The sequence below is a fragment of the Schistocerca piceifrons genome, chromosome 1 (genome assembly GCF_021461385.2).
Source record: "Schistocerca piceifrons isolate TAMUIC-IGC-003096 chromosome 1, iqSchPice1.1, whole genome shotgun sequence".
Taxonomy (NCBI): domain Eukaryota; kingdom Metazoa; phylum Arthropoda; class Insecta; order Orthoptera; family Acrididae; genus Schistocerca; species Schistocerca piceifrons.
This window is the reverse complement of record NC_060138.1, coordinates 204,976,088-204,992,787: the sequence shown is the minus strand read 5'-3', so window position 1 is coordinate 204,992,787 and position 16,700 is coordinate 204,976,088. Positions and strand designations below refer to the sequence as shown.

Here is a 16,700-nt window from a genome sequence, read left to right as displayed (position 1 = left end):
AACTTTTTCGTGGTGTTGAGATCGGTGCCTGCTTTAGAGTGTGATATTTACATCGCCCTAACACCCTTTGGAAGTGATGAACACATAGCACATCGAAGAGATGGAAGGTAAGCTGCACACCAGAGAACAGTAAGACTGGTCCATGGGTTGCGGCCAGTTGCATGTATATAAGCTGAGTTACTATTCTTCAGTGATGCGGTTTTACGTATGACGTTGTGTAATACATGTCTCAGTACACACTGAGGTGACAAGTAATGGTATAGCGATATGCACATACACACATGGCGGTAGTATCGCCTACAAAAGGTGTAAAAGGGCAGTGCATTCGCGGAGATGTCGTATGTACTCAGGAGATTAATGTGGAAAGGTTTCCGACGTAACAGATTTTGAACGCGGAATGCTAGTTGGAGCTAGGAGGATTTCATAGTCGTTATATTAAGTCTCTCACCTTTTCAATGAAACTTTCATTAAACGTCCCTGTGCCCTCAATCGAAAGGCAAGACTTTAGACTACAAGTTATTCTACCTTAGCGTACTGTCTACCTCTGTATTTTATCCGACGAAAGTATTTAGCATTCTTACAAACACGGACAAAGGATATTAAAAAACACTACGTTCGGGAATTGAATATTCCGAGATCCACAGTGTCAAAAGTTTGCCGAGAATACCAAATTTCAGGCATCACCTCTCACCTTGGACAACGCAATGGACGCCATTGTGGGACATATAACAAACGTATCCGTTAGAACTGTGTGCCGAAATTTGACATTAATGGGCTACGGCAGCAGACGACACTGAAAAACCATGGGCTGTCAGATGAGTCTTGATTTCAGTTGGTAAGAGCGAAGGGTAGGGTTCGAGTGTGGGGCAGACCTCACGAAGCCACGGACCCCAGTTGTCAACAAGGCACAGTGCAAGCTAGTGGTGGCTCCATAATGGTGTGGGCCGTGTTTACATGGAGTGGACTGGGTCTTCTGGTTCAACTGAACCGATCATTGACTGGAATTGGTTATGTTCGGCTGCCTGGAGATCATTTACAGCTATTCATGGACTTCATGTTCCCAAACAACGATGGAACTTTTATAGATGACAATGCATCAAGTCACCGCGCCACAGTTGTTCGCGACTGGTTTGTAGGACGTTCTGGACAATTCGAGCGAATGATTTGGCCACCCAGATCACCCGTCATGAATCCCATCGAACAAAAAAGTGGTTCAAATGGCTCTGAGCACATAACTTCTGAGGTCATCAGTCGCCTAGAACTTAGAATTAATTAAACCTAACTAACCTAAGGACATCACACATATCCATTCCCGAGGCTGGATTCGAACCTGCGACCGTAGCGGTCACGCGGTTCCAGACTGAAGCGCTTAGAACGGCACGGCCACACCGGCCGGCTCCCATCGAACATTTGTGGGACATGATCGAGAGGCCAGTTCGTGAACAAAATTCCTGCACCGGCATCAGTTTCTCTATTATTGACGTCTGTAGAGTCAGCGTGGCTCAGTATTCCTGTAGGGGATTTCCATCGACTTTTTGCGTCCACAAGTCTCATGCCACGTCGCGCTGCTGCACTTTGCCGGGTGAAAGGAAGTCCGGCACGATATTAGGAGGTATCACATGACTTTTATCAAATGGTTCAAATGGCTCTGAGAACTATGGGACTTAACAGCTGAGGTCATCAGTCCCCTAGACTTAGAACTACTTAAACCTAACTAAGCTAAGTACATCACATACATCGATACCCGAGGCGGGATTCGAACCTGTGACCGTAGCAGCTGCGCGGTCCCGGACTGAAAGTGCCTAGAACTGCTCGGCAACACACAAACATGTCCGATGTCTAACATGACGGCCAGGCGCACACAGATGTGACTCCTGCATTGTTGGAACGTGCGGACACTCTCATTCGAGGAGCTATATGGATCACAATCAAACACCTCGCTGCTTAAGTGGACATCGCTGTTGGTAGTGCTGACACGGTCGTCCATCGGTTGGGGTACTTAGAGGTGTGTGCCAGCCGGTTTCCTTGCCGCCTAAGGAAAGACCATTAGAGCAACGCAAGACCACCTGTGCGGTATTATTTGCGCGTTAATGAGGGAGGTTACTGATGCAGCAAGACGCTGACTCCGACGTTCAAATGTTTGTGAAATCTTGTGGGACTTAACTGCTAAGGTCATCAGTCCCTAAGCTTACACACTACTTAAACTAAATTATCCTAAGGACAACGAGGGAGGACTCGAACCTCCGCCGGGACCAGCTGCACAGTCCATGACTGTAGCTCCTTAGACCGCACGCCTCATCCCGCGCGGCGGCTCCGACGTCAACCAGTGGAGTGGTACGATGCGGCCATACAGTCCCCTCCAGTAAGATGGCGTAAGGCAGTCGCATTAAACGGAAATTATTTTGATAAACCCAACCTGCTTTCAGAATAAATGTGTTGTATTACTTATTAAATATCCCTCGTAATTTGTGAGAGAGCACATGAATTTAATGACTGGTGGCTTTAATTTTACCTGTATTTTACGATTTACTGTACTTGTCATAGAACCTCCAGTGGTGTAGTTCTCACGTAGCTTATTGTTAGAGTCAACTGTTGGTGTCATGGACAATTGGCATGTTGTATCTCAAGGAAATGTAGCTCGTCTCTCGTCTTTCAAGCATATGCAGATAGGTAAGCCAGGATTAGACGAGGGGATCAACACAGAATTCACCCAGACGTGTGAGGAAAGTCTTTATACAGATTCCGAACAAAACGTTGTTAGAGTACACCAGGGGTCTCCAAACTTTTTAGTCCGCGGGCCACATTGACTCCTCCACGAATCATAAGGGCCAAGATCTACCCAGTGGGAAAAATAAAGATGTTGTTGCTCTCCTTTCTGAGGCCGTAGAAAATGACGGTGGAACAAAACCATTAGTAGTGCATTGTATTATTCACCATGAGTGTTCGTGTGGAAAACATTGTCAGAAGTTTTAAAGCCAGTTATTTCAGTTGTTAATTATATAAGATCCCATGCACTCAGTCATCGCCTGTTCCGCGAGTTTCTTGAAGGTATTGAGGAAAGCGACTTGTCATATTATACTGCAGTGCGTTGGCTTAGCTGCGGTAAAGTTCTGACCCGTTTTTTTGAACTCCGAACAGTAACTGAAATTTTTTTGAACTAAAGGAATCGCTCTCTGGCTAAGTTACGGAACGGTGAATGGTTATCGAAGCTAGCATTTTATACAGACTTAACCAAACATATGAATGACCTTAATTTAAAATTGCAAGGTGAAAACCAGTTTCTGCCTGATTTATACACGCATGTTAAGTCCTTTCGACAAAAGATTGCTTTGTTTCAACCTCAGTTGAACAAAGTATGCATCACGCATTTTAATACATGCAAAACATTCAGTCAGCAAACTGGGATTCTGTTTCCTGTAACTTTCGCAAACATACAGTCAGCAAACTGGGATTCTGTTTTCTGTAACTTTCGCAATTCAAGCTTTGGGCGTTTTAAAAATCAATTTTGAATCACGTTTTTCAGATATCGATGCAAATTTAAACGATGTCAAGATATTTCAAAATCCCTTTGACGTCGATATAGAAGCGTTACCCACAGAACTTCAGGTTGAAATTATTGATTTGCAATGTAGCGACTGTTTTAAAGAAAAACATTCAAAGTCAACATTACTGGAATTTTATAAGTGTCTTCCATCCACACAGTTTCCAAATTTACATCAATTTGCCCATGGCTTTTTTTCGCTTTTGGCACTAAATATTTGTGTAAAAAGACTTTCTCCAAAATGAAACATGCAAAAAGTATTTACAGATCAAAATTAAGTGATGAGCGTTTGAAGTCGCTGATGATTATCTCTACCAGTAAACTTGATCTACAGCTGGAAGTAATTATGAAAGGAAAGATACAGCTTCATAAAAGTCACCAATTATCACTAAGATGTTAAATCTCTTTACGTGAATACTCTAACACTGTGAGTTTTCAAGATATAAATTAATTACAGTTATTTTTATACATCAATTACAACTAAAATATCCAATATCATATGTACACCAGGTATTGTACTTTCTTTAAATTGCCTTTAAATAAAAATATTTTATACGGTTTACTAGCTATGTGCATTTTACAACGTAATCAAAAGAATGTGAAACCTCGCTTAAGAAATATCTTCCATAATGATTGATTAATAATGCTAGTCGCCGAAGTGGCGTCAATTTGAAAGACTTGCACCAGACTTGTGAGTAGAATAAAATGCAAAGAATTCTTTTACTTAAAATGTTTTCGCCACACTAGTCTGTTAATCGTTCTTTTTTCTCACTATCGCACGGAGAATGGTCTGTCTGTTTATTGTGGATGGCCACAAGTTTAACCATGACCTTCCGCTTTGTAAAGATAGAGCTCGGACAATGTCGCGGTGTATTGGTCGCGATAGGCCTCGAAACTCAGTCGTTGGCAGTATAGGTACCACCTCAAATATTTGGCGCGCCGGATACCGGGGATGTCCGGCCAGCTAACGCAGGCCAGTTTCTCGGCCCGCGGGCCGTGGTTTTGGAGACCCCTGGAGTACACCAACTCTTGTGCAACTTCAGCTTTCAGTACGGTTTCGAGGAAAGTAATAGTCTTAATGGAAGCAGCCAAGTCCGCTACTCTAGCACTCTCCGCCAAGGTAAACGAGATGATCACTCTGTACAATGTGAGCCGCGGGTGGTAGAGGCGCGCAGCTGAGCTCGGGCGCAGGGGTCGGAGTGCGTGGCTGTGCTGGACGCGCACTGTTTCTTGTGTGGCCAGAGCTCGGGCGGCGGAGGTGGAGGCGGCACCGGCGGAGGCGGCGCGGGCGGCGGAGGCGGCGGCGTGCCGGGGGCGGCAGCGGGCCGCGCGCACCACGCGGGCCCGGACCCCAAGCCGGTCGAGTGCAACCTCTGCCACCGCAAGTTCAAGAACATCCCCGCGCTCAACGGCCACATGCGCCTCCACGGAGGATACTTCAAGAAGGTAGGCGCCCGCCGCGCCGCCGCTGTGTGTTGTGTGCTGTGTCCCCGTGTGTGTGCACGTCCCACGGCCGACCCCTACGCCCGAGACAATATGGGGCCGTTCTGTTCCGCCTGTCTCTGTTCTCTACCATGTAGGCTTTCCTGTCGCCGCGCCACTCGTACAGCGAGCAGCTGCCTCGGAAACGAAGCTGCTTCCACTGCACGCGAACAAACTTCGTCATTTAGCTAATATTTCCGTATTTTACGTTGTCGAAACTGAGGCGTCAAACGAGAGAGAAAGAGAAAGACTCTAGAACTGGATGAAATACATATTCTTCTGTTTTCCGTCACCTCTTGTCATTCCTGTATATTCTGCGAGTTAACAACAACACATATCTCGATACAATAAAATAAAAGTCGATAAAGGTTTGTTTCTAGGAGACACACATACTGTTAAGTTTATCCTATGTTGTTTTTCGAAGTAGAAGTGACTGCCAAACCAAGTACATTGAAAATGCTATATTCTCATTTCTCTGTGAGGTTTTGGACGGATTAAATAAGAGGTTGCGAACGCTAGGTGTTTTCCTTGATTTAACGAAGGCTTTTGACTGTGTTGACCTCAAAATATTACTGCAGAAGTTGGACCATTATGGCGTAAGGGGAGTAACTTACAATTGGTTCGCCTCTTACTTTAAGAACAGAAAGCAGAAGGTAATTCTCCACAATATTGAGAGTGGTAGCGATGTTCAGTCCCAATGGGGCACTGTTAAGTGGGGCGTTCCCCAAGGGTCGGTGCTGGGGCCACTGCTGTTTCTTATTTATATAAATGATATACCTTCTAGTATTACAGGTGATTCAAAAATATTTTTGTTTGGTGATGACACCAGCTCGGTAGTGAAGGATCTTGTGTGTAATATTGAAACATTATCAAATAATGTAGTTCATGAAATAAGTTCGTGGCTGGTGGAAAATAATCTGATGCTAAATCACCATAAGACTCAGTTTTTGCAGTTTCTAACTCACAATTCAACAAAAACCGATATTTTGATCAGACAGAACGGGCATATTATAAGCGGGACGGAACAGTTCAAGTTCCTATGCGTTCGGATAGATGGTAAGCTGTTGTGGAAAGCCCATGTTCAGGATCTTGTTCAGAAACTAATTGCTGCCTTATTTACCATTAGAACAGTATCTGAAATAAGTGACAGTTCAACACGAAAAGTAGTCTACTTCGCATATTTTCATACGCTTGTGTCATATGGTATTATTTTTGGGGGTAATTCTTCTGATTCAAAAAGGGTATTTTTGGCTCAAAAACGGGCTGTTCGAGCTATATGTGGTGTAAGTTCGAGAACCTCTTGTCGACCCCTATTCAATAGTCTGGGAATTCTGACATTGCCCTCACAGTATATATTTTCTTTAATGTCGTTTGTTGTTAGCAATATTAGCTTATTCCCAAGAGTTAGCAGATTTCACTCAGTTAATACTACGCAGAAATCAAATCTGCATGTGGAATGCACTTCCTTGACTCTTGTGCGGAAAGGTGTGCACCATTCTGCTGCATCCATTTTCAATAAGCTACCACAAGAACTCAAAAATCTTAGCAGTAGCCCAAACGCTTTTAAGTCTAAACTGAAGAGTTTCTTCATGGCTCACTCCTTCTATTCTGTCGAGGAGCTCCTGGAAGAGCTGAAAAATTAAGCAAATTCCAGTGTTACAGTGTTGATTTTCTTTATTTAAACTTATGAATTGTCCCCTGAATACGTTTCTTGTATTTCATTTTATCTGCTTCTTCTATCGTGTTATAATTTCATGTATTGACTCGTTCCATGACCATGGAGACTTCTCCTTCATTTTGTCCCACGGAACAATAAGTCAATAAATTAAATAAATAAATAAATTAACCTACAGTAATCTCCCGATTATTCGGGACTGCATGGGTAACTGACAACCGTGGTTAATCCAAAGTACACAATTTTATAGGAAACTATTTACATTATTCACAGAAAGTGTTGCATGTTTTGTTTGAAACCCCACTAACTACTTACACGCAGGAAACTGACAACTGATTTAGAAAATTAGATTTAAAACACACAGTATTTCGGATATTTCCTTTCATTTCACTTTCTGTAAATAATGGTCCTTTTTGATTCTATTTTTCATTCACTTTCTTCGTGTCGACGTTTCACGTTTTCAGATGAGTCAAAACTTCTGGATAGTCAACTGTGTTTTGTCTTGCATACTGTAATAATAGATAAGCGCATTTCAGTGCCTTTGCACAATCCTGTATTCTAAACGAAATATATTCTTCCTATCATGAAAGTCTCTTCGGGTTTGCTGCCGGATCCTAAAATCAACTTGACTCCATATTTCGGCGATCCAACTGGTCGCCATCTTCAGGAGAATACTGCTTCTGCTGATGAGTCCCGCTGAGAACTGACGCCAGGTTGCAACTCGACGTCCTATATAGGCCACCGTTCAGTACACGGCGCATGCGCCGCCCATCACGGTTTCTGGCTTCCAAAACAGGGAGGTGGCGCCGCCCTTAGTGAAACACTGCTGGCAACGATATATCGCAATCAAGGCCGCACCGAAGAACGTTCAGTTTTGATGCGAGATAGTACAGGATTCCACGTTTTGCTAAGAGGAAACCCATTGTCTCTGTTGATTAAATTATCAGCCAACCTAATTTCAATCGCCTCTTTATAGACACTGATCCAAAAACCGGAAATGTTGGCAACCACAACAAAGTTCAATTTTGTGTCCCTCATTTAGGCGGTGTTCTGCTACCGCCGATTTTTCCGGCTGTTGTAGCCTCGTGTGACGGCTATGTTCCACACACCTGTCAAGTACTGTGCGAATAGAACGGCCAGCGTAAGCTTTCCCGCATTGACACGGAATTGAAATTTGAGTAAACTGTTGTGGTTGCCAACATTTCCGGTTTTTGGATCAGTGTCTATAAACAGGCGATTGAAATTAGGTTGGCTGATACTTTAATCAACAGAGACAGTGGGTTTCCTCTTAGCAAAACGTGGAATCCTGTACTATCTCGCATCAAAACTGAACGTTCTTCGGTGCGGCCTTGATTGCGATATATCGTTGCCAGCAGTGTTTCACTAAGGGCGGCGCCACCTCCCTGTTTTGGAAGGCAGAACGTGATGACTCGGTGTTGTGTGATGTCCTTAGGTTAGTTAGGTTTAAGTAGTTCTAAGTTCTAGGGGACTGATGACCATAGATGTTAAGTCCCATAGTGCTCAGAGCCATTTGAACCATTTTTTTTTTGGAAGGCAGAAACTGTGATGGGCGGCGCATGCGCCGTGTACTGAACGGTGGCCTATATAGGACGTCGATTTGCAACCTGGCGTCAGTTCTCAGCGGGACTCATCAGCAGAAGCAGCATTTTCCTGAAGATGGCGACCAGTTGAATCGCCGGACTATCGAGTCAAGTTGATTTCAGGATCCGGCAGCAAACCTGAGGATACTTTCATGACTTATTAGGCCGGGAAAGCCTACGTAATCATATATTCTTTCTAGTTGTTACAGAAGGCTTCAAGCTTCATATTATTGTTAATCCACTTAGTTCATCAAAAAGCATAGGAAGTTGCACGGACGATCTAAATCCAAATACTCGGGAGCTGGCAGTATTTGAAGTCAACATGGAATATATCCCGTAGACCCATGGCCTGTGACACGTAAACGCAAACCGATACGTTCTCTCGTTGTCAATGCGTCCCAATGGTCGTGGTTTGCGCTGATTCTGTTCAGTGCTCACTTCCCCTTATGTACACTTCACATATGCGTCAATCACTCTTACCAGTGATAGCACTTCGAATACACACTGTAGTTTTTCTTTAAATGTAAGACAGTTTGCGACGTTCTTCACAAAGCAATCGATACCGTACATAGCTTCTGCTGGGATCGATTATTTACCTGCCACGGGATGGGAGTGGGAGTTGGGGAAGGAGGAGGTTCTGAAACATCGTTCAGACTCACATCGGTTAAATTAGATGTCACTATCAATGATCTACATCCGATAATAAGTTGTGCTAATTTTTATACTAGTTTCGCTACAACCCTAAAAAATTTAGCTGACACTAGTTTGCATTTCTCTATACTAGTCTGTCTCAACTTTCTGGATTGCAGTTTATTAAAAAATCATGTCGCTTAAGAGCCTCAAAAATATCGGTACAGTACAGATGTTTAAGAAAAATAAATATTCTCTTCACGAGCTTCGCCTTCCTTAGAAAATGGTCTGTACACTGGAAGTGTAACGCCTTCCTAGGAGCGAAAGTGGAAGTTCATTCCCTTGAGAAAATGTAGAACCAAAGATTGGAGCAAACTTTCACGGAAGCTCAACTCTCTCGTTAGTCGCTTCAGCCATTGTTCTATTAGTGATCTGTGTTCGCATGGCCTAAATACGACATTGTGACTCATTCTCTGTACCTAAAATCTCAATAGCATGTTTTTCTGTGACCGTATTGTATTTCGAAATCTTGCACAACTTTAACTTACTTGCATTGTAATTACAGCATATATTATAGTTAGTTACAATATTACTCTTGAAATACGCTAGGGAAGAGATATACTATACCGTTTCAAAGTCTACACTCCATCTGTCTCGTAATGTAATTGGTTTCGTGCTCGTTTGAGAGAAAAACAAAACCTATGGCGCGGGCAGGTGCCACCGAGCTTCCAGGGATTGGACAAATTGCAGGGCGAGCTGGAACTCCAAAACCACTCATCAGTGATTCAAACGCCCGTAACAGGAACAGGTCGAGGCGAAGCTTAAAACCTTGACCACGGACCAATGGAAGAAAATCATTTGGTCGAATGAGTCTTCTTTCACACTGTTTCCGTCTACTTGCTGAGTTTACGCTCCAAGAGTGAAAAAGACATGACAGGGATTCGTTGATGATTTTGGCAGTCATATCGTTGTAACTCATGGGCCCCATGATTACTCTGCAAGGTCGTATTATTTCCAAAGAATATGTGTCCACTTTGGATAACCAGACTAGAACAAATAGTATCATTAACAAGTAGTTGAGGACGACTAATTTTGAGGTGACTCAGAAAATGCACCTCACTTTACCCACAGGGTGTTACAATCATGTTGAACTCGTATGGGAAAATTATTTTTTAGGCATGGAAGAAAAATTAACATTTATAGATATAATGGAATGAAATGATAATTAAATGGACACCCTAGCTGCAAACAGGCATTGATGTACTTCGTTGGGGACATGTTGAAAATGTGTGCCCCGACCGGGACTCGAACCCGGGATCTCCTGCTTACATGGCAGACTCTCTATCCATCTGAGCCACAGAGGGCACAGAGGATAGTGCGCCTGCAGGGACTTATCCCTTGCACGTTCCCCGTGAGACCCACATTCCCAACAAGTCCACACCACTACATTCGTAGTGCGCCTCATAGATGTTTACCCATCATACTCATTACTCGTGACAGATTAATCTACGAAGTCCCGTCCGAGTTGGGGCATAGCGTGTGGGTTCGCACAAGAAGTTCAATGGCCGGGAAGCCATATTTTAACTATATATGACGGTAGTATCTGCTGCCGAAAGAACGGATACCATTGAATGACTGTGCAGCTTCTCCAAAATGAACACACACGCTATGCCCGAACTCGTACGGGACTTGGTAGATTAATCTGCCACGAGTAATGAGTATGATGGGCAAACATCTATTAGGAGCACTACGAATGTAGTGGTGTGGACATTTTGGGAATGACGGTCTTACGGGGAGCGTGCAGGGGATAAATCCCCGCAGGCGCACTATCCTCTGTGCCCTCGGTGGCTCAGATTCATAGAGCGTCTGCCATGTAAGCAGGAGATCATGGGTTCGAGTCCTGGTCAGGGCACACATATTCAACATGTCCCCAACGAAGTACATCAACGCCTATTTGCAGCTAGGGTATCCATTTAATTATCATTTCATTTCTAGCAAAGCTGCATGGTCATCAACTGTAACTGTTCTTTCGGGGACAGGTACTACCGTCATATATAGATATAATGGAAGTCATGGAGATGGATATGAAAAGAATACGGTGCTAGAGCGTAAGTAGTGTAAAACAGGGAGGTAGTTCACTATGTATGAGAACGCACGTGGATGTGTCAGATCATTGAAATTAAGTACCGTGTCATTAGTAATTAACCTTGGTTGTTCATTAGAATAGTTAGTGAAAAAATTTTATTTTGCTTGTCAAATATATGTCTTGTAGCTATGAAACGTACCATTGTGTATTGCTATGCGTTGTTTTACTTTGTGCACGTTTTTATTTCTTTTGTACTAATATTTAAAAAAGTAGTTACGAAGGATTTGGAACGTAAGTTATCTCTATATATTCCTGTTATCACTATAATAAGTTCCCAGGTATCATCAATAGTAAACAAATTGGTGCATGAAACAGCACGAATCGATATTTCCAGAAATTTTCTGCCCGATTTTCGAGTAGACATAATGTCGAAATGACGCCCTTCGTCGAGCTAGAGAAAGTTCCAACGTAATTGGGAACATCTCTCGTTACTTTTCTTGCCCTATTTGTGGGACCGGAATACAAAGAGATAATGTGTTCGTTTAGTTTGAGGAAACAGTACCTTTTGGTTATGTCTTCTCATCAAATAGATGGCTTATTTTAAGAAATGACTATTTGCAATCATCTTCTGTAAGATCTATATTTATACACAGTAAAAACAACAAAATCTTGCAGCATACAACTTTAAGAGGGTAATCAGTAGCACGAAACCAACATTCATGCTTTATTATTCCACAGTAACATCGCAGTTTTTTTCTTTATAGATTTACTGTATTATATAGCATTTCTACCTTTTTCAGTAGCTTGATTACATTTTCCGAATATCCGAAACATCTCAGAAAATCACACAAATAACTTTTGTGACGTTAGCATGAATCCTGTTACCAGAACGAAATTTTCAATCTGCAGTGAAGTGTGCGCTGATATGAAACTTCCTGGCAGTTAAAAACTGCATGCCGGACCCAGACTCGAACTCGAGACCGTTGCCTTTTGCGTGTTAGTGCTCTACCGACTGACTTGTGACTTCTCCTCACAGATGTACTTCTGAGACGAGGTACTGGCGGAAATGAAGCTGTGAGGAGGGGTCGTAATTCGCTAGTGCACTAGTTCGAATCTCGGTCCGGCGCACAGTTTTAATCTTCCAGGAAGTTTCATGGATTCTGTTAGCTGTCACAAGTTTTGTCCATTGCATGAGTTCAATACATGTCCATTATCTATGGAGTTTTGTGCGACATAAATAACGTAGTATTAACACGATCTACTTCGGAAATTATTTTAGAGTATTTAGCTAATTGAAACAATACCGGTCATTAATTAACAAAGACCGTATTGGTTTCATTAGCCTATCGCTAAGGTGAGTGCGTGTATGTTAATTCACAATATGAGTACCTGTCATTCGGCTGTCAGTATGCTTTACGCTGTAACAATTCTACCACTGATATTCTGCCAATAACGGGCCTGTGTGGTTCTAAGTTTCAGGATTCTTCATTGATGGCAGCCTGAAGAATGTCACGGCCAAAAGTGTTAGACGATTTTTTCTTGTGTTGCTTCTTTGTGTTAGCATTCCGTGAGTAAAGAACAGTGTCAACCAATAATTCAGTCTGTAAGTATAAGTTTCAAACCGGTCATGGTGTGTTGACTGTTTCTCGCATTATGCAACACGCAGGTGGTTCGTAACATAGTTTAGAAATCGTGCGCAGTTCAGTAACCCTAACCGCGTAAGTACTCTCTTGTGAAATATGAAATTAATTTTTTAAGTATCTGTATAGAAATGCCATGTTGCAAAATTGTAACAAATCTTTAATTGTGCTCTGCACACGAAAGAAGGCAGGCAGGACAAAAAAGTTGTTGAGCTATTAGCCTCTTTTCCTTAACATAAAGATACTCACTAAAATCATGGCAAACTGCGCAATAATAAAATAAATACAGAAGTCGTTTTTTAATGAATAGGGCATGATGTAATATTTGTAAGTGGTTTGCTAACGAGTACGAATTACCACTCTGCATGGTATTTATATATTTTAAGAAAACCTTTTAACTAAGTTTCAATAATAACCATACTAACTGTCCTTGAGAAACACAGCATTTATTCAAACTACACTCCTGGAAATTGAAATAAGAACACCGTGAATTCATTGTCCCAGGAAGGGGAAACTTTATTGACTCATTCCTGGGGTCAGATACATCACATGATCACACTGACAGAACCACAGGCACATAGACACAGGCAACAGAGCATGCACAATGTCGGCACTAGTACAGTGTATATCCACCTTTCGCAGTAATGCAGGCTGCTATTCTCCCATGGAGACGATCGTAGCGATGCTGCATGTAGTCCTGTGGACCGGCTTGCCATGCCATTTCCACCTGGCGCCTCAGTTGGACCAGCGTTCGTGCTGGACGTGCAGACCGCGTGAGACGACTCTTCATCCAGTCCCAAACATGCTCAATGGGGGACAGATCCGGAGATCTTGCTGGCCAGGGTAGTTGACTTACACCTTCTAAAGCACGTTGGGTGGCACGGGATACATGCGGACGTGCATTGTCCTGTTGGAACAGAAAGTTCCCTTGCCAGTCTAGGAATGGTAGAACGATGGGTTCGATGACGGTTTGGATGTACCGTGCACTATTCAGTGTCCCCTCGACGATCACCAGTGGTGTACGGCCAGTGTAGGAGATCGCTCCCCACACTATGATGCCGGGTGTTGGCCCTGTGTGCCTCAGTCGTATGCAGTCCTGATTGTGGCGCTCACCTGCATGGTGCCAAACACGCATACGACCATCATTGGCACCAAGGCAGAAGCGACTCTCATCGCTGAAGACGACACGTCTCCATTCGTCCCTCCATTCACGCCTGTCGCGACACCACTGGAGGCAGGCTGCACGATGTTGGGGCGTGAGGGGAAGACGGCCTAACGGTGTGCGGGACCGTAGCCCAGCTTCATGGAGACGGTTGCGAATGGTCCTCGCCGATACCCCAGGAGCAACAGTGTCCCTAATTTGCTGGGAAGTGGCGGTGCGGTCCCCTACGGCACTGCGTAGGATCCTACGGTCTTGGCGTGCATCCGTGCGTCGCTGCGGTCCGGTCCCAGGTCGACGGGCACGTGCACCTTCCGCCGACCACTGGCGACAACATCGATGTACTGTGGAGACCTCACGCCCCACGTGTTGAGCAATTCGGCGGTACGTCCACCCGGCCTCCCGCATGCCCACTATACGCCCTCGCTCAAAGTCCGTCAACTGCACATACGGTTCACGTCCACGCTGTCGCGGCATGCTACCAGTGTTAAAGACTGCGATGGAGCTCCGTATGTCACGGCAAACTGGCTGACACTGACGGCGGCGGTGCACAAATGCTGCGCAGCTAGCGCCATTCGACGGCCAACACCGCGGTTCCTGGTGTGTCCGCTGTGCCGTGCGTGTGATCATTGCTTGTACAGCCCTCTCGCAGTGTCCGGAGCAAGTATGGTGGGTCTGGCACACCGGTGTCAATGTGTTCTTTTTTCCATTTCCAGGAGTGTATTTTAGTACACTAAGGAATGTCTATGTCACTGCTACACTTTCTATCGGAATAGTGAGAGGTTCAGATTTGAACGCGGTGTCGGACAAGAATGTCCCACATACCCACGGTTACTCTCAGCAGTCCTGACCTCCAGATCCCTAGCCTGGGAAAACGAAGTAATACGTGTTGATGGAGCAAAGATCAACCACTTTCGTTTTGCTGATGAAAATTTTTCTTTTTGCCTCTAGCGTATATACACATCAACAACTATTGGAGGAATTTGACAGTAAGAATAAGACTAAAAATAATTGATAATCGACACATCAAAAATTGTAGAATTTAAGAATGAATTCATAAGATCAACTGATAAACTTTTGTATTTAAGAGAACTTTAATGAGTGAATGATTTGAGGGCACAAAATGCACTAAGTGATAGATGAAACAAATTTTTAAAAAGCAGTTTTTTCATTTGTCTGGGAAGTTTACAATATCTTTGGCGTCATGGCAGTGAGACTTGGATTTTAATGCCCAAATCATCACAGACAAATTCAGGGTTGATCAGGAAGCAGTGGAGAGGTGTGTGTTGGGAATTATTAGGAGAGACAGAAGAACTATGAAATTACTTAGGGCACAAATTGGAGCGGAAAATGTAATAATGATTTTAATGAACATAAAATGGAGGTGGGCGGTGTCATCAAATCGAAGTCTGGTTTGAATTCCGGTGTTTTACCAAGCATCATCATTGCAGTAACACAGTCAGAGCAGAATAGCGTTTGTAGTTTCTCTAATGTCTTACGATGAAAGTAATTTGTCATCGTCGACCAGAGCACTCTACACAGATATAACTCAATAGACCTGCATAAGCGACTGAAACAGCAATACTAGTAGAAAAGCGCAGAGATATTACTGCGAAAATAGTGACTGTCTAACGTCCCCCGACCCATATACCAGCCCTTTCCTGGTGATATCAAATCAGGCAATTGGATGGCAGATGAATAAACGAAGTTCTTCGATGGATTCAATAAAATACACGTCTAGTGATTAAAATTCTTCCGGGTATTATGCCGCGTCATTGCTAAAAACTAACAAAATGGCTCTGAGCACTATGGGACTTAACATCTATGGTCATCAGTCCCCTATAACTTAGAACTACTTAAACCTAACTAACTTAAGGACATCACACAACACCCAGTCATCACGAGGCAGAGAAAATTCCTGACCCCGCGGGAATCGAACCCGGGAACCCGGGCGTGGGAAGCGAGAACGCTACCGCACGACCACGAGCTGCGGACTAAAAACTAACAACAATAATAAACTAAAACCGACGTTTCGGCCGAATTGCAACGGCCTTCCTCAAGCCAAGACTGGTTTTGCATGGGGATAGGTGCTTCTATTTATTACAGACTATCTATGTCTGATGTCAGTATTGTAAAACTTTTAATTGGCCCTCTAATATGATTGGCTAGTCATGACGTAAGGGAAAAAGGAAGGAAAGAGGGTTTTCGTGGATGTCCATGTCGTCAACGATTGGTAGCTGTCCGCCAATCAGCGTTCGGCTTCTGGTCGGCAAGTTTTCCTCCTGGTGTGCACGGAAGTGGACTGACAGTTGCTCTACAGCTGTTTGTGCAGATACGTCCGTGTCTCGTGTAACTTCTGCCCCGCGACCGCTCGCGGCCCATTGGACTGGGATGGTCGACAGCCAGGACGCCGGGAGTTTGTAGCCATCTTCTCTGTTGATGTTGTCAGGGTGCTCAATAATTTCGATCGCCTCCCATATTTTGCGCTCTCGCATCCACGATTCTTTCGCCAGTACTCGGGCTTCCTGGAACCTGATAGGTTCTCCACAATCACGGTGGTGTTCCACTATCGCCGATTTATTATGTTGTTATAATCGTACATAGCGTTCGTGTTCTGCTACTCGTAAGCTGACAGGTCTCCCTGTTTCTCCTATGTAGGTAGCTCCGCACTCACGCCGTAGTTCGTAAACACCTGCGGTGCTAAGATTGTTGACTACATCCTTGGTGGAATCTATCATTTCGTGGATCCTGTGACTGCTTCAAAAAATCAGTTTGAAACCTCGTCGGCGGAGGACGTTGCCTAGCCGTTCAATGACGCCTTTTACATATGGTAAGTGTAGCAATCGTTGACAACATGGGCATCCACAAAAAGCCTCTTTCCTTCCA

General features: G+C 43.9%; 1 protein-coding gene across 2 annotated transcripts in view; it reads left to right on the top strand.

Annotated features, from left to right (window-relative positions):
- Window positions 1-16,700, top strand: part of LOC124715572 — a 397,577-nt gene that overhangs the window by 264,685 nt on the left and 116,192 nt on the right. The window contains exon 1 of one of the 2 annotated variants that reach the window (XM_047243105.1): window positions 4,868-4,987. The exons of the other annotated variant lie outside the window; for it this stretch is intronic. Within the exon in view, the coding sequence (XP_047099061.1) occupies window positions 4,958-4,987 (30 nt within the window). The 5' untranslated portion in view covers window positions 4,868-4,957. Of the gene's footprint in view, window positions 1-4,867; window positions 4,988-16,700 lie in introns of those variants that run through there. 2 annotated transcript variants of the gene reach the window in all.